We start from the raw sequence: 24,298 nt of genomic DNA on the forward strand, positions 1-24,298 counted from the left end.
GTAAAACCATTTAAATGGGCTTTCTAGCTTCACTTTTTGGGGGACCTTTGAAGCAATCATTGAGGCAGCCTTTGTTCTAGCCAAGGGCCAGCCATGGCACCATTGAGATTTTGGGCTGGATAATTATTTGGTCTGGGGACTGGGTGTCCTTTGCATTGTAAATAACTAACTTTTCTAGTAATCCAATGTGTTCAAATTGTCTTGAGCTCAAGAGACATGAAGATTTGGTGGTGGGCTGTAATGCTTAATACCTCAATGCCACTTTTTTCATGTGTTTTTTGCCACGTGTTGTAGCAGAATACAGGAAGGAAGGAACTGGTATGGGTGTGTCAGATAAGTTGTCTTAAACTGTCAATCTGGAGATGGAACATAAATGTTAAAATTAAATAATCATTTAAAAATTAAGCAACATAACAAGTGATATCAAAGGCCAATATTTGATTAAGTGCCAGATGAGCAGTACAGTTGATAAGCCCTATAGGAATTGAAAGGGAATCGCATCAAGAAGACTTCATGGAAGAGGCATAGCTTGAGTAAGGCCTTAAATGCTAAGCGGTTTTGGATAGCAGGAGAGAAGAGGATGGTTGTCCATATCCTGGGAAGAGTGACAGACTAAACACAGTATAGACTTCATGACTTAGACCAGTCTAGCAGAGCTGTTGTTTGGAATAAACAGGAAATAAGATTAAAAAGTTCATTTGGGGTTGGGTTGTGGAAATCTGTGAGGAGATGAGGACTCTTTTAAGTACTGTCCCTGTTTAACCTTCCAGACAGACTCAGGTGCTTCTCCTGTGTTTCCCTGTACCTTGTATATACTTAGATCCAGCTGTGTTCTTAATGTAATTATTCATTTGCATTAGACTCCTGAGGCAGAGTTTCTCAACGTTGGCACTATTGACATTTTAGGCTGGATAATTCTTTGTTGTAGGGCGCCTGACCTGTGCATCATAGGATGTTAAGTGGCACCTCTGGCCTCTGCTTGATGTCAGTACTTCCTTTCCTCACCACTCCGAGCCCCAATGATGATTTTAAAAAATGTGATGAAACTGTCCTGTGTTGAGAACCATTGCTCAAAGGCCTTTGAAGGCACAACTGTAATGTCTTCTTATCCATGTATTATCAACATCAGGGGTGTTGGGATGTAGGTTGCAGGTCATTGTTGGACCATGAACCACTGTTACGAGTCCACAATAAGATAAATATTGGAAATTAAGAGTAAGCAATTGAAATGTTTATAGCAATTTGACATTACCACAATTTTTTTTAAATTATATTTTACAAAAATGTTGGTCTGCAATGGATTGGAAATTTAAAAGGAAAAAAAAAAAAAACAACTGGACCTTAGCATAAATAGTTTGAGAAGCACTGGCCTATGTAAATATTTGCAAAATGAATGAAATTTTTGAACAAATGCCTTAGAGAAGAGGTGAGGCGAATAGTCTTAGAGACCCGTAGACTATTGCTGTCCAGTGCGTGGTACTTAGAATCTGGATTGGGGTGAAGGCAGCAGAAATGGAATAGGAAGAAAATACATGAAAAAAATGCAGACATGAAACTGGCAGAATTTGGCGATAGTTATTGCGGGTGACAGAATTGGAGGTGAGACTCAGGTCTTGTGAGAAAATGTTGGAAATAAGGAAATCAGGAGAATGTAGTTTTGGGAAAGTAGAGAATATCATTGCACATATTTTCAGTATCGTGAAAGAAAACTGGAAGCTGAACTGAAGAGAGGAAGAATTACTGGCATTTCAATTTATTGAAGCCTAGCTTCAGTCAGTCTGCACATGTTTAGGAAACACACTGTTGACCACTCTTGCTTGAAATACCCTCTTTACTTGGCTGTTCTCACTCCAAGCGTTTCTGGTTTTCCTTTTATCTCTCTGGCTGTCCCTTTTCAACCTCTTTTGTGTCCCTTAAAATGTTGGGATTCCTCAGAAGTCTGTCTTTGACCTATTATTTTTCTCTAATTATTCTTCCCCAAATTGATCACATCTGTTTCATAGCTTCAATTAGTATCTTTATGCTGCTAACTCTCAAATATGCGTATGCCACCTCTGTCTCAGTTGAGAACTCTGGATTTGTACCAGCATAACGTATTGAGTATTTCATGATCACATAGTTAGCTTGAAATTAAACACATTCAGTTGCCCCTCAGTCCTCTCTAAACATGCATCTATATCTGTGTTTTCTATCTCTGACAATACTCCAGCCAAAAATCTGAACACCTTTAACTCCTCTCTTTCCCTCACCCCCGACTTCCAGTAAGCCACAGAATAGACCATCAGTTCTGCAATCTCCTCAATCTATCTCAAATCCCTCCAGTTCTCTCTACCTCCCCCTGCCACTCTTCCTTCAGGACACCATTATCTCTTGCCTGAATTGCTCCATAAGCCCTCAGCCTTGCCCTTCTCTAATCCATTCTCCACACTGTAACTGGAGTGATTTTTATAAAAAGGCAAGTCTGATCCTGTCACTGCACTGGTTCAAACTCTTTAGCAGCCCGCCTTAACTCCTTACATGATTTACAAGCCCTGTGTGATCTGGCCCCTGCCAAACTTTCCTGCCTCGCCTCTCAGCCTGTGCCCTTCCCCCGTACTCTGGGTTCCAGCCAGCCTGTGCTATTTCCAGTTCTTCTAATTTGCCATGCTACTTTCTCTTACCTCTATATCCTAGGGATCCTAGGGTTATTTTTCTTTTTTTTTCCCCAACCATCTTTTCATCCAATTCCTGTTCACTCTTCAGGCCAAAGCTTTGATCTCACTGTTTCTAGAATGAGTAGGCTTTAGTCTTCCTCCTGTGTGTTCCAATAGCTCCATGTTATTTTATGCATTATTACATAATGCATATTATTATATTTGTATGTATGCTTATTTGTATGTAATAAGCATATTATAATTGCTTATTACATGTCTGTATTCCAAATTCTCCCTCCATGTCCCTGCCCTCACAAACATAATATACTTTTAGTAAGGAATAGGCCTTGTTTATTTTGATCACTGATGTATTTTCTCCTCCCGGCATGGTGTCTGGCTTGTAAGTTTTCAGGAAATGAATAAATGCCAGGAACTTGATTAATCTTGTTTAATTAAATAGCACACTTAGTTTGACCCAAGCCCTGCCCTCATGATGCTTACAGTCTATTTGGGAATAACACTGTATTTGCACATCCTAAAGCAGTACTATGTAAAACATAAGGCACATTGTGAACCAGATTGGCATAGTAGGCCACATGGAGAAGCAGCAGATGCATTTAAAGAGCAAGACTGAACCATGTCTTTTAAAAGTCAAAGCAGATATGATGTTTATAATTCATTACTAAATCCATGTAGATCCTCTTAGATTCTGAGTTTAGGAAAGACCTCTTGGATTGGTCCCAAATGGAACTAGGCTCCAGAAATAAGAAGGGGAAGAGTATTTTTTTGGGTACTTGTGTGCTACCATTTGCTTCACTGGAAACTGCCATTCTTATGTAAGGGCACTGTAACAGGAGTATTCGCATTTAAGGGCATCAGGTCAATATTGTGTCTGTGTGAATTTGTGTGCACTTGAATGCACGCGTGTATTTTCTATTTTTAAGTAGAAACACATTATAAAAATAATGCATCCTCATAAAACAGCACAGATAGAGTAAAAAGTGAAATCTCCCTTCATTCTACCCACTCCAGTTTTACTCCCTCTCTTAGAGGTAGTCACAGTGAAGCGATTGGTATGAATTTTTCAAACCCTTTCCTAAGTATTTATATAATCATGTATAATCAATTCATTCATTCATTTATTGAGACAGGATCTTGCTCTGTTGCCCAGGCTGGAGTGCAGTGGTGCAATCATACCCCATTGCAGCCTCGCACTCCTGGGCTCAAGCAGTCCTCCTACCTCAGCCTGCCAAGTAGTGGGGACTACACCCAGCCAATTTGTGTGTGTGTGTATGTGTGTGCGCGTGTGTAGAATTGGGGTCTCACTATGTTATCCAGGCTGGTCTCGAACTCCTGGCCTCAAGCAATCTTCCCTCCTCAGCCTCCCAAAATGCTGGGATAACAGGCATCAGCCACTGTGCTTGACCTTTTTTTTTTTTTTTTCAACCTAATAGTGTGTCTTGGGTTTTTTTCTGTGATAAAACACACAGATAACATTTTATTTTTTAAAAAGTTAAATAGTATTAGCAAATCTGCATCCACACAAGTCCTGTCATGGTAAGTTAGTATCTCTTCCTCAGCAGGAAGAAGGCTCCTAGGCATACACCAGAACAAGGTTGGCATTGCGTCTCCTTTCTATTCACTTGTATGGCCCTAGGCTTCTCAATGCAGCAGGGCCCTGGGCACTAAGCTACCTGAGCCTTGGTACCCTTGCCTGAAAAATTATTTATTGGTAGGTAACATTAATGTGTGTATAAGTTTTCTAACACAGTACCTGGCTGACTGTCAAACACTCCATGGATGATAGTTATTTGGTATGATTATATTGCCAAGAGGCACTTTCGGAGCTCTATAAAAGGTAGAAATTTATAACCCAATCCTTTTAATCTAATGTGAAGATGTGTTTTCTTCTTATCTTAAATTTTGTTGCTGTTGAAAATAGTTGACACCTGAGATTTTCCTCCTATGCTGTTTTATAATTACCCATTTTGAACAGTGTTTGTTGATAAGGTAGTCAAGGGGACACTTAGAAGTATTTTTTCTTTATTTGTGAAGTCATACTTTGGCTGATTTATATTTACTTTTTATCACATTCCATCGGAGAGGAGCTGATAAATTTTCTATCACCTCTATAAATCTTGTCAGTTCCTTATATGTGATACACTAACTTGGAAAAACAACAGCTATCTTGATAGACACAATAGAGAATGGGATGTCAGAGGAAGGGAAGAATTAGAATCTTAATAATAATGCTAGTAAAAAGCTACCCAGGACTTAAAAGTTATTATTTGAGAGTATTTCTGCCATGATTCAAATAAGACTAGCCTTGGAATTCCATATGATTTGTTACTTGGAGCGGTCTACCTTTAATATGTTTAGTATGTTCATACTTTTTAAAAAAAATAACCTGCAAGAAACTTGGGCTTCACTTTTTTGCTTTTTAAAGAATTAACATAGTGTTATTTCAGGTTTGTAAAGGAAGTTACAGAAGACAGCAGTAAATCCCTTCCATGTACCATTTTACTCGTAGTGCAAAATTAGACATTGAAAATTATTATGGGTACTGTATTAGATATTCAAAGATTTATTTGTGGCTTTGACTTCTTCACCAAGACCTCTGGCTTTAATACAGTATCTTTTACTGTATTACCAGAGCAAGTACCAGTTTGAATCCTTTTCTTACAAATCCTATTTTTACTTGAGTGACTGCAAACTTATAAAGATGCACACGTCTGTAGCTTGAATGTCTGTGCTATTTGCTCAGGTATTTGCTTGAATTTATCCTCGATGGTATGAGTTTTTTAAAGTGCTTTGATTTTAAAATACATCTAGAAACCCATCATGAGGGAGAAATCTTAGCAAGACTTAAGCACCTTTTCGTAATGACTAGTTACTAGTTACTGTAGGATAAACCTATAAATAGTATGCTGCTAATCCACACGTTAGATATATCCAGTCAAATTTCAAATATACACAGGAGAATTATTCACATTGAAGGTTATTAGTGCATTCCAGGGACATTTCCATGTTGGTTCACAACTACCCCTTTACCTTACACTTTCCTGTGTTACTATTCTTCTCTTTCTGTAAAACTTCTCTTTGTTGTTACTTTTTATTTTTGTATCTGTTACCTGATTACTTTGGCTTCCTCTGTGACTACTGAGGGAGCCAATTGTGGCTGTGATCAGCTTAGAGAAAGGGAGATAGGGAAGACTCACTTAAATGAGTTACAAATTCTCTGTGGTCTGATCTTTATCTGGCTATTGCAGTATGACCATAGGTGATACTAAATGAAATAGAACTCAGCTTTTCAAAATTTGGATTTGTCTTATAAGTAGTAATGGCTCCAGGTGGGAGACTGTGTCAGCCCAAGGATAGGCAGATAATAGTTTATTGCCACAGTCAAAAGATTGAACCCTTTTTTTTTTCATGTTATCTAGAAATGAATCTTTTAAAAAAAAAAAAAAAAAAAGGAATGAGTTGAACTTATAATATTTTAGCAACGCATAAAAGAATTTGAAGAAAAAGATCATTTGGAAGGAGAGACAAAACAGACTGAAAGACATTGTTTAAATTTGTGACTTTTATTATCTTACTTGAATGCTATTTTTGCCCCTCTTGCTATTATTAAACCCTTTGCTTTCTGTTTTCAGTTGCTCCTGTCAAGGTATGAATTTTTCTTAGGATGATTGTCATCTATTTCATATTATCTAGTATTCCTCTCTATTATGAGCAAATCAAAAGTAGACAGTGTATCTGTAGATATAGATTTAAATGCACTAAGGTAACTATATATTTGTATCAGAGACCTAAGGAATAATCTAGTGTAACATTTACCAAATTTACTTAACATACTTACATAAAGACAGACCTGTTTATGTTTCCAAGGAACTCCAGTTTGAGAAATGCTGATCTTACCTGTGTCATTCTTATTTTGTAGATGAGGACGTTGGGACCTCAGAAGAATAAGGCAACTTACTTAGGCTAAAGTCACTACTTGTCTCCTGGGGCTGGAATCCAGGTTGCCTAGTCTGGTGCCCTTTAGGCTTCATGATTCAGCCACTTAAAAAATTTTGATTTATTGTTGGGCTTTTTAATTCTGGATTTCATAACTTGGATATGAAACTATACTTCCCAGTCTCCCAAATAAGCTTCACTGTTTTCTGGAGCGTGAATTAGATTCAGAAAACCCCTTACTGCCTTTAAATTATTGCAGCCTCCCCAGTGGGCCCCAGGGATCCAGGAAAAATATCTTCGTTTTTCACCTGGTCATCTCCACAGCTTTTAGAGGGACTCTTAGACCTATGTTTATGAAAAAAACTTTTATTAGTTCTTATAGTCGTAGTAATGCATGTTTATTATAGAAAATTTCAAAAATGTAGATGAATAAAAAGAATAAAGCAATCAGTGAAAAAAAAAACCCTGAAAAAGTGCCATTAATATTCTGGAATATATCATCCAGCTAGTTTTTGCTGTATATACGTAGAGCAAAAAAAAAAAAAAAAAAGCATTTTGTTGTTTTATAACTGGTTTTCTCCCCACTCAGTGAGTTAACAGTTTTTCTTAAATATTCTTCTATAACATTATTTTGTAGAATGATAATGCTGTGGTTTATTTCATCAATCCCCTCTAGTTAGACATGTAAATTGTATTCAGTTTTTTACTGTTATATACTATGTATAACAAGCACCTTAGAAACTAAATATTTCTACACATTCATATTTCTGTAAGATAAATTCTTGGAAGTAGAATTGCTGAATCAGAAAGCATTCACAAGTGTAAACGTTTTTGACATGCACTGCCAAATTTAGACTTCCTTTTTGAAAAGTCAAATGTTAGGGAGATCAAAGCGATCACTAAGCAGGTACTCTGGACGAGAAATAGAAATATAAAAAATATAATGGTTTCATGAGAAACTAATAGACAAGGTTTCAAGAGACTTGGAGTCTAGTTTTGGATTTGTCATTGAATGACTGTGACTTTTGCGTCTTAGTTTCCTCATTATAAAAATGGGGAGATAGACTAGAAATAGAAACTTGTTCAGAATAGTCATCTTATGAGTGTCGTTTCAGTGAAATATAAAGGTCTGTACATAGGTTCTGCAGGGAAGATGCCATGTATCTGCGTCAAGTTTCAGCTTGATTGCCTTTGGAAGATCTATCACACTTCCTAAAAGAAGTAATTGTTTTACTTTTTGGCTTCTCATAGCCCTTTTTAAATGTTGGTTCTGTATAGTTGTATCTTTGATTTTTAATATTGAGCTGTTTGTAACAGAGGTTATCTTACTCATCTCCTGAAAGAACTTGGCTTAGCATAGTTCTTGGGTATATAATAGAGACTCAGTACATATCTGTGGAAGTTGAGAGTGATACCTTGTTCCAGTATGTAACAGCAGAGCCTAGCCTTCTCCTGTTGAGCATTGTTTGTTCTCACTTTGAAGAGCTCACCACATTTCTTCAGTTTGTTTGTTTTTGTTTTTGTTTTGGCGGGGTGGGGTCTTTCCTATTCAGTAACACAGTGGTTCTCAGTCTTTGGTGTGTATCAGAATTTTTTTTTTTTTTTTTTAGAGTTTTGCTCTGTTACCCAGGCTGGAGTGCAGTGGTGCGATCTCGGCTGTCTGCAACCTCTGCCTCCTGGGGTCAAGCAATTCTTGTGCCTCAGCCTCCCGAGTAGTTGGTATTACAGGCACACGCCACCATGCCTGGCTAATTTTTATATTTTTAATAGAGACAGGGTTTCACCATGTTAGCCAAGCTGGTCTTGAACTCCTGACCTCAAGTGATCCACCCACCTCGGCCTCCCAAAGTGCTGGTATTACAGGTGTGAGCCACTGCGCCCGGCCCAGAATTTTTAATGTTAAAAAAAATACAGATTTCCAGGCTGTCTCTCAAGTACACTGAATGTGAGTGTCAGGCACAAAGCCAAGACACAGCACTGTCAATAGCTGAGCTCTCTTGGGGTTTTAGTTTTGTCAGGCAAATTGATATTCAAGTTCCAGGTCTGCCACTTACCAGATGTGTCTTCCCCTTACCAGGAGAAGGTCACTTTACCACTGTAAGCCTCAGTACCTCTTCCCTAAAAAGAGGGTAAAAATAATACCCTAGTTCATAGTTGTAAAATCGATTACATAAGAGAACATACTAAAACATGTAGTACAGCCCTTCCCATATCTGCAATTCTGGCCTTGATCTGTAACTTCTTGGACCTTATATGTATTTTTTATTTATTTGTTTCTTTTTAATATAACATTTATATTTTTCAACCTTTAGAGGTTAATATGTTCATTATAGAAAACTGAAAAACACAATAGGCAAGTAACTAAAAAATCATCCATAGCAGAAACAGTTTATATTCTGATGTATCTTTCCAGTCCTTGTGTGTGTATACATATATACATAACTGAGTATACCTTTTGACATGGTTACACTTATATATGTGCCATGCTTTCTTGCATATCATGAGTACTTAAGTATCAAAATACTCAGGGCTTTGGGACTCAGAGGTTGGTAAATACTCATGATACATTTTCTTATCTTTTGTGGGGACAAAAATATCTTAAAAGACAAAATGGCAACAGATCTCTGGAAATGCATATTGGCAGGTTTATCGTTAAATACTGTGTTCACTTAATGCCCAGTATAAAATGAGACACAAAGCAGTCAAGTAAGTATAATGCTTCTTAGATAGTTCAGTATGAGATCTGCACTGTATTAGCAGAAGTGATGTTTCTACTTATTTAACAATTCATGTCATATTCACAAAGTATACCAAGAAAAAAAGCATACATATTCAGTGATTATAATCAGATCGTAAATATGGACATATCTATATATATATATCTCTTCCCTTACCTTTCTGCCCCTTCCTTAGCAATCCAGTACGTACTGATGTATACAGCTCATAGGTGGTTTAACATTGCCATTTCCAAGATGCTTTTTTTCTAATGAAATTAATTTACTAATTAGTTAATTTACTAGCTCTACTTGTATGCATTGTCACCTCATAACGTCTAGAAAGTAAGGACTGATAAAACACAGGCACTTTACTAAAAAATCACTTCTAGAACTGTGGCTACACTATGAAACTATCTTCTAGATATGAACATACTTGCAAAGAACCTTCCTTTTGCCTTTCTTCTTCCTTCTCCAGCTCAATGAATAAGTACAGAAATGTGTATAGCTCTACGAGATGGGTTAACAAGTCACTCCCAGACAACGAGCCTTCCTGAAAATTCTAACAAAAGGACATTTATCAAAGAATCATTTTACTACTTCAACTTTCAGCATACTTTGGGCACCTCTCAGCATTGGGGCCTTGTTTGTCCTTTACATACACAGCAATACTAAGTACATGCACTTGCAGAACAGCAAGTAGATAATCTGCATTTATCTCAAAACACACTGGCACAGAACTCTTCCCTGTCACTTCCTGTCTCTCCCACCTCCTTTACCACCCAGTGAGCAAACAATATATAGCTCAAAGAGATAAAGTTTAACAGTTCCATTCTAAAGACAGTCATTCCTGTTAATTGACATAAACTTATTTAAAATATGTTATTTTATGAAGACTACATGTTTCAAATGTCTACTGTGTAATGCTAGCATTGATTAAATTGTGTGCATATAACAAAGGCTATAATCTGAAAGTATCTTCTAAATATGAACATTACAGCCAAGTACACTTCCCCTTCTCACTTCCTTCTTATCATTATCAGCCCAGTGGACAACATCAGCATTCCGAAAGTTGTTTTTAGAAGATAGTCTTACCTATGAAGTTTTCGGGCATACAAGAAAAGTATGTAAGATGTTTTAGTTCATCATCTCTTCTTTTGTCAAACATTAGCAACCTCTTTATCATCTAGACAACAAGATGTAAAAATAGAACTTGCTTATCCATTGTACAGATAACCCTCAATGGGTTATGTCTTAGCAAACCCATCATAAGTTGAAAATATCCTAAGTTGAGAGTGCATTTTTGACTTAAAATATTTTCAGTTGACTATGGGTTTATCTTGTTGTAACTGATTGTAAATCGAAGAGCATTACCAAATGCATATTGCTTTTATACCATCAGAAAGTAAAATAAATTGTTAAGTCAAACCAGTCTAAGTTGGGGACCATGTGTATACACTGTGTGCACAGTAAAGTAAAATAAAATGCACAAACATGCAGGTGATCTTGCCTAACTACAAACACATGGCATAGAACCCTTTATTCCTTCCTACACTTCCTTTGCCTTCCTCCTCCCTCAGTCCACAAGCACAGAGCTGTAAAAGGAGGAGGTCTAATAATCCCATTTCCGAAAGACAGTATTTCGTTAAATTTATTAATTTCTTTTATCCAAGCATTTAGTGGTCATTTTTAGATGACCTTTACCATGTATCTTCAGATGCTTTCACCATCCCCCATAAGGATTTTTACTGAAATGAATTCTTGAAATGTTTAAAACTTTGTTACGGGAGGCCGAGACGGGCGGATCACGAGGTCAGGAGATCGAGACCATCCTGGCTAACCCAGTGAAACCCCGTCTCTACTAAAAAATACAAAAAACTAGCCGGGCGAGGTGGCGGGCGCCTGTAGTCCCAGCTACTCGGGAGGCTGAGGCAGGAGAATGGCGTAAACCCGGGAGGCGGAGCTTGTAGTGAGCCGAGTTCGTGCCACTGCACTCCAGCCTGGGCAACAGAGCAAAGACTCCGTCTCAAAAAAAAAACAAAAACAAAACAAAAAAAAACTTTGTTACATTCTTTCTTGTTCCACAAGTAGTTATCGCTTCCCAGTTACCTTTGTTTTTTAGGTCTGTAGAGTCATGATTCATCTATCCCCCTTTATCTTTGTTTTTCATGCATTTGTCAAATGTATTATTAAATACTCCTAAATTTTTTTCTGCGTTTTTAAAATCATTTGCTTTTTTCTTTTTCATTGCTTTAGTCAGTTACCCTTGCACTACAGCAGTAGCCTGTTTATTATTTTCCTTGCCTTTACTCTTCTTCTTTTCCATCCTGGAATATTTATTTCAAAGCTTACTCTACAAAACTACCAGATTCTATCAGAGAAAATCAAAGGAATCACAGAATCTCAGTATTGCAAGGGATCTTAGCCATCTAGTTCACATACCTGTTTTTTATTTGAATCTCTTCTACATTTCTTTTTATTTATTATTATTACTGAGATGGAGTCTCACTCTGTTGCCCAGGCTGGAGTGCAGTGGTACGATCTTGGCTCACGGCAACCTCTGCCCCCCTGGTTCAAGAGATTATCCTGCCTCAGCCTCCCAAGTAGCTGGGATTACAGGCGTGCACCACCACGCCCAGCTAATTTTGTATTCTTAATAGAGACGATGTTTCACCATGTTGCCCAGGCTGGTCTCGAACTCCTGATGTCAGGTGATCCACCCGCCTCGGCCTCCCAAAGTGCTGGGATTACTCATGCCTGGCCCTCTTCTATATTTCTGCTGAGTAACCTCTGCCAGGTTCCTTAGGCTAAGCTTAAGTTCGTCCAGTGACAGGAATCTCACTGTCTCCTAAGGCTACATTCCTCTTTTGGACAACTATAGGTTTAAGTTTAGTCTTCCTTATGTTAAGGTAAGATGCATTGATGCATTTGCTTTTATCTTCTCCTACAAGCTCTGGTTCTTCCCCTGAAATTACACAGAACGAGCATGATCCTACTTCTTTATGAAAACTCTATAGGTATGAAGAAAGCTATTGTCCAGACCTCCCTGCAGATTCCTCTTTTCTCTAAGCTAATTCTCCTAAGCTTGGTTGGTTTTTTCCAGCCAGTCTTTTTAGCCCTTTACCATCCTATTCACGTTTCTGTGAACTTTAACATTTGTGTATATTAACGTTAAGCTGTGAAACCTAGAATTTAGTGGATTACTACAAATGTGGTCTCTGTTGTAAAATAGATCAGAACTATTTATTTAAAACATTCGTCTTTTAATGTAGGCCGAAATTGTGCTAACATTTTTGACATCCACATTCTATCTTAATGCTTATTTAATTTATTAATGAATGAAATTTCAAGTCATCTCTCACAAAACTGTATCTCCCCCAGCTGTACTCAAGTACAGAAAACATCTATTCTTGATAACTTTTATCTTGTTAAAATAGCTCTTTTCTATAGCTACAACTTGTCAGTGTGTCATTATCAGCTTATGATTTAATTGAGGCTATAGAACATATGCACTAAAATAAGCTGAGAACTCTTAGAAAACAATGTAATGTAGTGTCAGTTGTAACTGTGAATGATGTTTTTCAAAGTATGTCCTCTGGCCTACGTTAGAGTTACCTAGGGCCCTTGTTAAATATTAAGTTTCACTCCAGACTTAATTAATTCAAATTTCTAGGAGTGATGTCTGGAAATCTGCATTTTAACAAGCTCCATTGGACACTGGTGCATATTAAAGTTTGACAGCTGCTATTCTAAGTACTGAAGGATTGAGCCCAAAGATATGATCAGAATTAGGTGGCATTAATAAAGGAGGTGATTTCTGGGGACAGAAGAACATGAACTGTTAAGCGTAAGTAGAAATTCCAGGTGTAGGTAAAGAAGAAATAGTCTGCTAGGGAAGATATTTGCTAGGCTGAAATAGGGGCCCAATAGAACAGCACATAAAAGGAGTTAAAAGCTATAAAGGATAGAAGGAAAAAAACAAAGAAAGGAAAAACTATAAAATTCTGAAACCGGTAGGCATACATGCTTCCAGTTGGCAGCAATGCAGACCTGCTATAGAAGAAGCATGATCTTTGTCATCAAGAATTCATGAAATACCAGGCAACACCCTATGAGGGAGTGTAAAAGGGTGGGGGTGTCAGCAAAGATTAGTTTGGAGCATTGCTATGCACATCTCATCTTTAGTTCTAGGCTATCTAATAAGAAAATCTATATTAAATCTAAGTTGACTGATTTGGATATAGACCAGTCAGATGGTAGACAGCTTGCACAGCTGCTTGGTGCTCAGGAAATAGGCTGTTTTCACTGTCATAGCAAAACTCAGAGTGCTTTTGGCATTTTGAAGTTGGTGTCAACAGCAAGTCTCTACCAGACAGAACAGTGCCGCGAAAATGGATGGTCAAAGACCTGACTGCCCGGATGGTATCAGGAGTAGTAGTCTTGGTCTTAAGTATTTCCATTTCTTAATGATTTGTTGAGTGCACAGATAAACAAATGTAGATAATAACCTATTTTAGATGTTGATTGACAGTCTTAAGGCTGGGCATAGTGGCTCGCACCTCTAATCCCAGCACTTTGGAGGTCAAGGAGGCTGATCACTTGAGCCCAGGAGTTTGAGACCAGCCTGGGCAACATGGTGAAACCCCATCTCTACAAAAAATACAAAATTAGCTGGGCATGGTGGCGTGCACCTGTGATCCCAGCTACTTGGGAGGCTGAGGCAGCAGAATGGCTTGAGCCTGGGAAGTGGAGATTGCAGCGAGCTGAGATAGTGCCACTGCCCTCCAGAGCCTGGGCAACAGAGTGAGACCCTGTCTCAGAAAAAAAAAAAAAAAAAAAAAAAAGATTTTTGAAGTAAACAAAAGGCCCTCCTATATAATGAGTTGATGAAAGTCATGCTCTTAGATTCAATAATCGTTTTGTACTACTGAAATGATAAGTCAAGTAGAACTAAGAAAATACTCATGACTCTAGTTCCAATTTACAATTTTCAACAGAACCATAAGAGAAGTGGAAATTATGGAAACTTAAATGATCAAATATTAATTTGTGGGCAGGTACAGTGGTTCACACCTGTAATCCCAGCACTTTGGGAGGCTGAGACGGGTGGATCATCTGAGGTCAGGAGTTCAAGACTAGTCTGGCCAACATGGTAAAACCCCATCTCTACTAAAAATACAAAAATTAGCTGGGCGTGGTGGCACGCACCTGTAATCCCAGCTACTCAGGAGGCTCAGGCAGGAGAATTGCTAGAACCTGGGAGATAGAGGTTTCAGTGAGCCGAGATTGTGCCATTGCACTCCAGCCTGAGCAAGACTTTATCTCAAAATGATGATAATAATAATGATAATAATAATAATTGTGATTATATTTAAAAGAGTCAATATTAATTTGTGATTATATTTTCTACAAGGGCATGCACTATTTAAAATTGAGCATTCAAATCTGGTTTGCACAACTGCACAGAGAAACTTGTAAGACTATCAAATATGTCCTGACTTGCCACTAGTCTTTTGATAGCCTCCCTCTTTGGCAAACATGGCTAATCTGTCTGCATTTGTATTGGAAGCCACTTGGGATTCCTCTTTAAACATCAGTCATTGTTCAAAACCCACTTCACACTTCTTTCTCTCTTTATAGATCATGTTGCCCCCAAAATGAACTAAACACTCTTAATGCTAATTTGACAGAGACCACTTCTAATTTATTATCATCCTGCTTACTCTTGTATAAAATTAGTGTTTGCTATAGTTTTTTCTCCCTTTGAATACCTCAAAGCTGACTTGACAGTTTTTCCTCAACGCAGCTTACCTCTGATAACATCCAGAAAAAATGAAGAAAATGTACTGCTTTGTAAAATAGAAGAGCTTAACAAGTACAAATTTGTCACTTTTTTCAGATGTTTCGAAAGACTGTAAACAGTAAACATTGCTGTTTATTTCTCGTGTTTCAGAAGTAAGGCTATGTATTTTTATTGAGCTTTTACAATTTATGTATAAGATATAAGTATTTTTATGAATCATTTTCATCAGTGGGGCTAGATATACCTATCATAGTGGATACAGTCCTATTCTGACTTTTAGATCAGAAATCACTTTCAGCTATTTGTAGCACACAACTTAAAGCCTACTGAAGTTCTCCCCACCAAAATTTGTACTATTATAATCACTGGATGTCAACACCTGTGGCTCAAACAGTATCCAAATTTTGTATATTGTTGGAGGATTGCTGATTTAACTGAGAGTTATAGCTAGAAATAAGGTAAGAAAGAATATATGGGTAATACTAATCCACCTCAAAATAAGAAGCAAAGGATGGAGGATGGGCTGTGTTAATCTAGCATTGCCAAAACACTTTTGGATGAAGTACCCAGAAATAGCCCCAGTTCCTTTCACTAGAATCAGCTCATCCCAGGTGAATGCCCACAGAACAGGGTGTGTGCTCCCCAAGAAAGGGCAGTGACCGCTTTCCAATGTCTGGCAGTTAGGGATGATGAGAGTAGTTGCAATTGGGGAGATAAAGGGGAACTTTGGAAAATAAATATACTTATCATGATACAGGAGGCGGGAGAAAAGGTCAAGGGCTGTACACATGTGGAACTGATAATCATGGTAGTTTGGCTTCTATGGATGGGTACATGTTGACCCTTAAGTGAGCTTAGAAAGCTTGAGAAATCAGTATGAATGAACTGTTTGAGGCATAAGAAAGGAAGGCAGGATTTAAAAACTTTTTTTTAATTTTGTGCAAAATTATGGGATACATGAGAATTTTTTACATGTATATAATATGTAGTGATCAAGTCATGGTATTCAAGGGACCTGTCACCCAAGTACAATATATTCTTATTAAATATAGTCATCCTGCTATCAAACATTGAATTTATTCCTCCTATCTTACTGTACGTTTGTACCTTTAGCCTACTTCTCCTTAGCCTCCCCTCCTTCCCAGTCACCCTCCCCAGTCTCTGTTGTCTACTTTTCCACTCTCTACCTCCATGTGTTCAAATTTTTTACCTCCTACATATAAGTGAGAACATCTGATTTTTGTATTTTTGTGTCTGGCTTATTTCATGTAAGATAATGACCTCCACTTCCATCCATGTAGCTGCAAATAACATGATTTCATTGTTTTTATGGATGAATCATATTCCATTGTGTAGAGGCAGGCGAGATTGACTCTGATAGTAGTCTAGCTGGAAGAGAGGCTATAGCTACAAATAATCTTGACTTACCAAAACACCAGTAATGTTTGTGAAACTGCTATAGTCCAACTCATTTACTACTATGTTAATTTGGAGCTTGAAGTTCATCAATGGAATGGGTACTATAATTTGCAAAGTTCAAGTGACAATTATGGTAGATAAAGTTTTAAGGAGCAGATGGTCACAATTGTCAGTCTCAGAAGTAATTTGGTAAGTAAAATAGTCATTTATTTGGAAGTTTTTTGGTTACCTAATTGTGATCTAATTGTCACCAGCTGGGAGTCTAATTCCATTTCATCACTCATCTGTAGCAAGGTGAGAGAAATAAGCTATTATTAATTAATAGCCAATATTTACGAGCTCTTACTATCCACCATAACATATGCTAAGTGCTTTATGTGCATGATACTTAATTATAATAACTTTCTGAGGTAGTTACTATTATTATTTCCAGCTAGTTAGTGGAAGAACCAGGATTTGAATCCAGGCAAACTGACTGCAGAGCCCTCACTTTTAACACTACGCATAAAACTGAGTTTATTTAACACAAAACACTGTCCTTTAGTTTGAGATTGTGTCTGTTCTGCCTTTCAGTATTAAAATGTACTTTTTATATTAAATGGTGGTGATAGACGATGTCAGGTTTGATTTTCTTTTTTTTTTTTTTTTTTAGAAATCTTTACCTTGCAAAACTAAAACAACCCAATGACAGCACTGCTCTCCAGTTTAAAAAAAAAAAATTATTTTGCTATTTGTAAAATCTAAGTTTGAGAACCACTGACTAGAAAAGTGGGGCTCTTAGTAATTTTTAAACCTCTTTAGAGATTTTTCACCTGATTTATTTTCTGATTTCAACCTCCTTGTTTTCATTAACTTTTTCCTTAAGTCCACCTCAGCCACTCACTCTTCGGTTATACACAAGACTTTGTTTGCATTTCCTAGCATTTCTCCTGTTCCCAACTCCAGCAACTTGGACCCCACTGGAACCTCCAGTATAATTTACTCTATTACTTCCCAATCTTTTTGTCCTCTCTTTCCTCTTTCCCCAGTTTAGCCTCCATGGTCTATCACATATATCCTCTTTGCATACACCCTTAGCAGCCTTGCTCCTTGTCTTCTGTATGGGTCAAAGTCCCAAGTGTTTCTCACCTACCTGCCTACTCTATGCCAATACTCTCGCTGTTAAGCATGGCTTTAGAAAAACACAAAACCATGGTGTCTGATCTCATTTTAAATTTATGAACCAAATCTCAAGTGAACCCTCAGTATTTCTTGGAACAGGTATTCCTGGTATTCCGTCTATATTTCCCTAGTTCAATCCATTTATTCTCCTATTCTCTGAGATGACTAGTTGTTCTTCTCTATTCAGCTCAACCCCCAAGCACCACTTCTTCCATCCTTACCAGCAGCTGATGACCTGGAATCTTTATTTCATGGAGAAAATAGAGGCAAACAGAAGAGAACTTCTTCATCTTCCTCATCTTCCCACCGCAAGATGTATCATTGGTTGAATGAGAGGACGACTATGATGTCCTAGAACTTCAGTTACTCCTATATTCAATATAATTAGCAACTTAAATTACAAAACCATATATATAAATCGATTTTTGGCCATTTGAGATTATGCTCTTTACTACCACCTTCTTTTATTATAACCAAGAGTTGTTACTATGTTTGTGCCTCATCCAAATAAAAAGTAGGTATTTTTTAGAAAATGATTAACAGGAGCAATTAGTAAAACAAGCAGTAAAATACCCAGATACGGGAAATTGAGCCAGGCTTGCTGGCATGCGCTTGTCCCAGCTACCCGGGAGGCTGAGTTGGAAGGATCGCTTGAGCCCGTGAGTTCCAGGTTATAGTGAGCTGTGTCACACCACTGAACTCCAGCTTCAGTGACAGAGCGAAACCCTGTCTCTAAAAAAGTACTTGGACATAGGATATTAAGAGAAGGAATGCTTTGGAACTGTGTTTGATTATACCCTTAGCCCACCTTAGTTCTTACTTAAGTTATAGACGAAGGAGAAAAGATGGGAATCACTTAGAAATGAGGTTAAGGCCTCAAACTTTGTGGAGAAGGGAGGAAAAAAATGTTGAAAACAGTCATGTGATAGTTTTTACCTTATACTTTTGCTGGGAAAATTAAATAATAGAGTTGAGCTATAAATATGTTGACTGCACATTGCATTCATTTAATCCTGTTATTTACCTCATATTGCTAACCTTTAAAATTCAGATTTGAAAAAAAGAGATGGGTGAAACCAAAAGGTCAACATTTGTGTGCCAGCTTAGATGAAGTTGTATTTATAGAACTGAGTAAGAATCTATACCCTACCTAATACTGTGAATTGCTTATGTAAATACAATAAAGGATGGTCCCTTGATGACCTGAATCTCATATGCTGAGTTCACTTATGTAACAGCATTCGTCTGCTCACATTTTCCCAACTTCCCATGTACTTTCCAAACTTTTACCATGTTTCCCAGTATCCTCTCTTCATCCCTCATTTTGTTGATGATCTAGGTCCTGCTTCACATAGTCAACAGAACCCAACAGAAATAACCTCAGCTTTCTTCTTCCTCTTCCCTTTATTTAACTGTTCTCAGAAGGAGAGGTGTCTTTACAAGCTCCCCATCTCCATTCCTCCCCTGTTGCCCAAGTTCCTGAAAGTGTGGTCTCCATACCTGCTTATGCTACTTAGTTTTCTTCTGAGTGAAAGGAAGGGACCTCAACCCTAAATGCTCTGACCCTGATTGAAGACCCTGTGGCCTGGATCGGCATGTATTTCCTGAATTCTAAACCTAGTGGTCTCTTTCCAGACCTCATCCTCTATCGCTGCAGCATTTATCTCTGTTGTCACATTCTTCTGCTTAAAACTTTTCACAGCTTTTCATGTACCCAGGGCAGGCATTCAAAAATATTGAAGCAGTAGTTTTGATGTCTTTTCTGAGCTTTCACCAGTATTTTTAATGGGCATTACTGCCTAAATCTCAAATGCCTTATAGCCAAAACCAAGTAATGATTTCCTGTGCTCTCCAAACTGATTCCTCTTCCTCTTGCTATTTCTTGGTATTGCTGAGGTTACCATCATTTTATCCATGTACCCATCCATGCTAGATGCCTTAAGGTCATCCTTGACTCCTCTTCATTCTCTGGTTTCCATTTGGTGTCTAAGCTTTGATGAGTATTTCCCACATCTTCTTTTCTTTTACTACTATTTCCTGTGACTCTTGCCTCTTTCTGTTTATTGTCTTTTGTCTGGATTATTTCAGTAATACGTTCAGGAGTTTCTAATTTGGATTCCATGGATGGACCTCAAAGGATTAAAGAACACTCTCAAATTTGTATGCAAATTTTTTGTACATATGCATTTTCCTGGGGAGATCCATTAGTCTGTTCTATGGGAAAGAGAGGAATAGAATGAAAGACAATGACAATTTAAATCAGGTCCACTGATTTATCTTTCTATACCTGCCCTTTGCTATTTAGGTCACTAACCTAGGGCACTTATCTCTGAGTAGTGAGATGGCATGTAAGACATTGAGAATAAAGCAGCAGCATTAGTCAGTCCAGCTGGGCAGTCAGTTCAGCAGCCAGAGATCAGAGGCTCCTCAATACCAGATCCAGGCTTTAATATCCCAGAGAAGCTCAGAAGAAAGCTGGGGTATCAGCAGGAGCAGAGGGTGTCCTCCTGAGGCCCCTGGACCCATTTGTTCCTGTGCTTCCAAAGGACTTAGAGGGGTATGAAAACTTAACTGGCAAGAATCCAAAGTCAGCTAGTGAGTTGGAGTCCCCAGAAAAAAGTTCAGAACATTCCCCCAGCTAGCCTCCTCTCCTTTGCCTGTTTGGTCTCTAGTTCTTTCTCCACTCTACCAACAGAGTTAGCTTTTAAACACATACCTCCTGGTGCGCCTTCCATGGTTATCACTTACACCTGAGGGTGATTACATAAATCACCCAAAAATGTGGGGTTTTAATCACCTGTGAAACAGGTTAAAAACTCATGGTCATGGTTTCAAGGCCTGCCAGTTAGGACTCTGCCAGCCTCGTCTTCAGCCACTGCCCACTCCTCCCCTCCAAGGCTCTGGCTACAGCAGGTTACTACTGGCTGTTTCGAGAGAACAGCGTCTGTGTCCGTACCCCTACGCCTTTGATCATGCTAGTCTCTCTCTTTGGGGTGGCATTTCCTCTCCATTGCCTATGAACCTCCTACTCATTCTTCCAGGCCCACATTAGCTCTTCCCCTGAGTCCATTCTTAATTTTCTGCCATCACTCTGGCAGAATCAGTATCTCTTGGCTAGAGTCCAAAAACATTTCATACATATCTCTGATAATGTCATATTATATTGTAGATAGCCTATTTTTATTTCTGTCTTTCCTACTAAGCCAGAAATGCCCTACAGGTAGGGACTGTCTTTTGCATGTTTGTATCCCTAACACCTACCTTTGCATCTAGTCTAAACATGAGCTTAGTACCCTTTTGTTGAATGGAATTAGTTATAAAGAGTTTTTATGACTCATTTAAAATTAGAGACCAATGCTTATTTAATAAGTCAGAATAGGCTGTAATAATAATAGTAATAATAAAGTCCCATTTCCACTGCTTATTCAAGTAACAGCTTCCTTTGTGGAAGTAGATTTTGAAAGACTTTACATGTCAGTGTATATTTTTGATGTGCTCATTTGAGATCCTAAAAGAATTATAGTTCTAATGCAGACTAGAGCTTCTATGACATTCCTGTTGATGTTATATTAAATATATTCTATCGTTTCACATATCTATATTATATATTTAATAAGTTGCATGGATATGCATTCTGTCTCCTTTTAACCTTCATGGTATATTTTGTGAATTATTTTATAATATCTGAGTAAATTTAGTTCAAAACACATTAATTTGAGCATTTTCCTTGTACAGAAGCATAGTTGCAAAGTTAAGACTCTTGTCTTTATGTTATTTTGTTTTGTTAAATTTGCAGTCTCAGTCATTGCAAATGTGTTTTTTTTTAGGTATTTAAATTAGCTCAGCTATGAAAGTAAGCACAGTCCATAAATTAAGAGCTTCAAATAATTTTTAAAAATCGTCTTCTGTCCTTCATATTCTTTCAGTTTTATAGGAAAAGAATCAGCAGTTTACTTATTCAGCCTTTCCTGAAGTCCATAGTAGGTGCTGGGCATTATGCTGGGTGAATGAGATCGTACTTGGACTTGAATAGTTTACAGTCTTGATAGCGAATGAGCCTTGTAAACAGAGAATTGCAATATAAAAACTTGGAGGAGAGGAAGGAAGACTACTTTGAGAACCGAGATTAGGTTGAGAATGGATGAGTCTGCTGATCAATTTATAGATAAAGAAGCAGAGAGGTGAAGTCTTTTTTTTCTTTTTTTAATATGTGAAGTAGGAACCTAGGTTATCTCTAAGAATTCATAGCAGGGGGTAGCTCTTGAGAAGAACGTGAAGATCTGGATAATTAATAAGGAGAATTAGAGATGAGCTAACAAAGACAAGTAAAGAGTGGCATGCACAACTGAGAAAGCAGTGAGCATAGGACTGAAACTGGATAGCATGAAATTCTGGAGATAACTGTCAGTAGCACAGAGGTGTAATTTTCTCCAGCTGTGCTCTGTGGCCAAGGTGTAGTGCAATAAAACCATATTGTATTCAGGGACTATGGGGTGGTTATAACATAAATTTACAAAGGCCAAATAGTTAAAAGCCCTTCAAAGAAAGCATGGCTTACTAGGGAAGGCAGTATGGTTAAGAGGAAGTTTATAAACTTGGAGAAAATGTAGACGTCAAGAAGTTGGAGATCAGAAGGCTAGTGCTTTGTAGGTACTCAGAAAATCTTCATTTTCTCCTTTCTGGATGTCCTCTCTCTATGCATGTTTCACCACCACCACCTGCCTCAGCTATGGTTTATACATATGAACAGTTTCAAATCATAATGGTAACAGTTGGCTCAGAGGGCAAGATTAGGAGCCAGACTTCTACGTCCTCATCCAGTGTGTCCCTGTAACTTAGATGCTGGTAGTGCTTGGTGGTATTGGCCTCTAGGAGAAGCTCAAGACTTCTCCTGTTATCTCCCTACCACTCATACTTGAAGGGTGAGTCAAAGGCCAAAAGCATTTTATTGGGCAGTGATTCTTAGGGAAGGGATTTACTCTGTGGTGCGAAGGGTTAAGACTGTAAGCCATCAAGTGTTTCCCCTCCCTCTCCATGCTCAACCAAAGGCACAGATCTTATTACTTTCAAGGATTTAAAAAGGAGTCTTTTCTCGGCATAAAGAAAGAAGTAAAGACCAATTCTGACAGCCCAAAGGGTCTTCCTTCTCAGAATCTAAAATTTCTAATAGAGTTGTTTGCATCTTGTGATTTTATGTGAGTCATCAAATGTATTGTGCTTTTTTTCTTAAAGATATACTTTTTAATGCTTCTATTTCAAATAAGGACAAACCGTTTTCCATAGAGACACACTATTTATATTGCATTTTCAGAAATTTCCCTTTTTACCCATACTTAGGAGGTGACACTGAAATCTAATAATTTATTATTTAACAGAGTGCTTTTTTGGGTATAGTATAAAGATATATAATTTTAATAACTTTTGGGGTACAAGTGGTTTTTGGTTCCATGGATGAATTATATAGTAGTGAAGTCTGGTATTTTAGTGCATCTCATTGTCCAAGTAGTGTACATTGTACCCAATATTAGTTTTTTATTCCTCACTCCCCTCTCACTTTCCCCACTTCTGAGTCTCCAAAGTCCATTGCTCTGTATGCCTTTGTGTACCCATAACTTAGCTCCCTCTTATAAGTGAAAACATATGGTATTTGATTTTCCATTCTTGAGTTACTTCGCTTAGAAAAATGGCCTCCAACTCCATCCATGTTGTAGCAAAAGATGTTATTTTGTTCTTTTTAATGGCTGAATAGTATTCCATGGTGTGTGTGTGTGTGTGTGTGTGTACACATATATGATATATAATAATAAATTATATATAATTTATCGTTATACATAAAACGAGGCAGATGTTTTATTTTTGTAGGGACAGGGTCAACAATGTGTTTCCCAGGCTGGTTTCATGCTTCTGGGCTCAAGTGAGCCACCATATCCAGCCAAAAATAAGTAATATTTTCAGAGTAAGAAGTATTTGTCCAAAATGATAGCATGAATGTGCTCTCCCAGAGACCTTTAACTGGCAGCGTTGCCCCTCAAGCATTCGCACAGTTAGGGGAATTGTTGCTGGATTTTTGGTTGTATATTCTTGTTCATGGCTTATGGACATTAACATATGTAAATGGCATCACTGTGTTTTTCCTAAAGTGCATATGAAGCAGGAAGAAAACTTTGCTTTAGAGTCTTACTTGGATTCTAGTTAGCTGATATAAGACTGTTTTCTTTTCCTTTTCAGGTTGTAAACATGTTAAAGGCATCCTGTTATATGGACCCCCAGGCTGTGGTAAGACTCTCTTGGCTCGACAGATTGGCAAGATGTTGAATGCAAGAGAGCCCAAAGTGGTCAATGGGCCAGAAATCCTTAACAAATATGTGGGAGAATCAGAGGCTAACATTCGCAAACTTTTTGCTGATGCTGAAGAGGAGCAAAGGAGGGTAATGTGAACATCGTCGCTATATGATGAATGAGACCCAGAGTTATGGAGGCAAACTTGTTACTTTGATTTATATTTTGAAGCAACTTACAGATAAATTTACCTAGTACCTAGGTTATATATGGCACTGCACCAGGGACTGTGGGAGATTTACAGGATGAGCAGATGTTGTTACCCACATATT

General features: G+C 37.9%; 1 protein-coding gene across 5 annotated transcripts in view; it reads left to right on the forward strand.

Moving 5' to 3' along the window:
* NSF (N-ethylmaleimide sensitive factor, vesicle fusing ATPase) overlaps positions 1-24,298 on the forward strand; it is a 161,449-nt gene that overhangs the window by 54,723 nt on the left and 82,428 nt on the right. For all 5 annotated transcript variants that reach the window (XM_008012238.3, XM_037993900.2, XM_037993899.2 and 2 more), the window contains exon 9: positions 23,916-24,115. In XM_008012238.3, coding sequence (XP_008010429.1) covers positions 23,916-24,115 — 200 coding nt within the window. The remainder of the gene's footprint in view (positions 1-23,915; positions 24,116-24,298) is intronic.

Source organism: Chlorocebus sabaeus, chromosome 16 (genome assembly GCF_047675955.1).
Source record: "Chlorocebus sabaeus isolate Y175 chromosome 16, mChlSab1.0.hap1, whole genome shotgun sequence".
Classification (NCBI taxonomy): domain Eukaryota; kingdom Metazoa; phylum Chordata; class Mammalia; order Primates; family Cercopithecidae; genus Chlorocebus; species Chlorocebus sabaeus.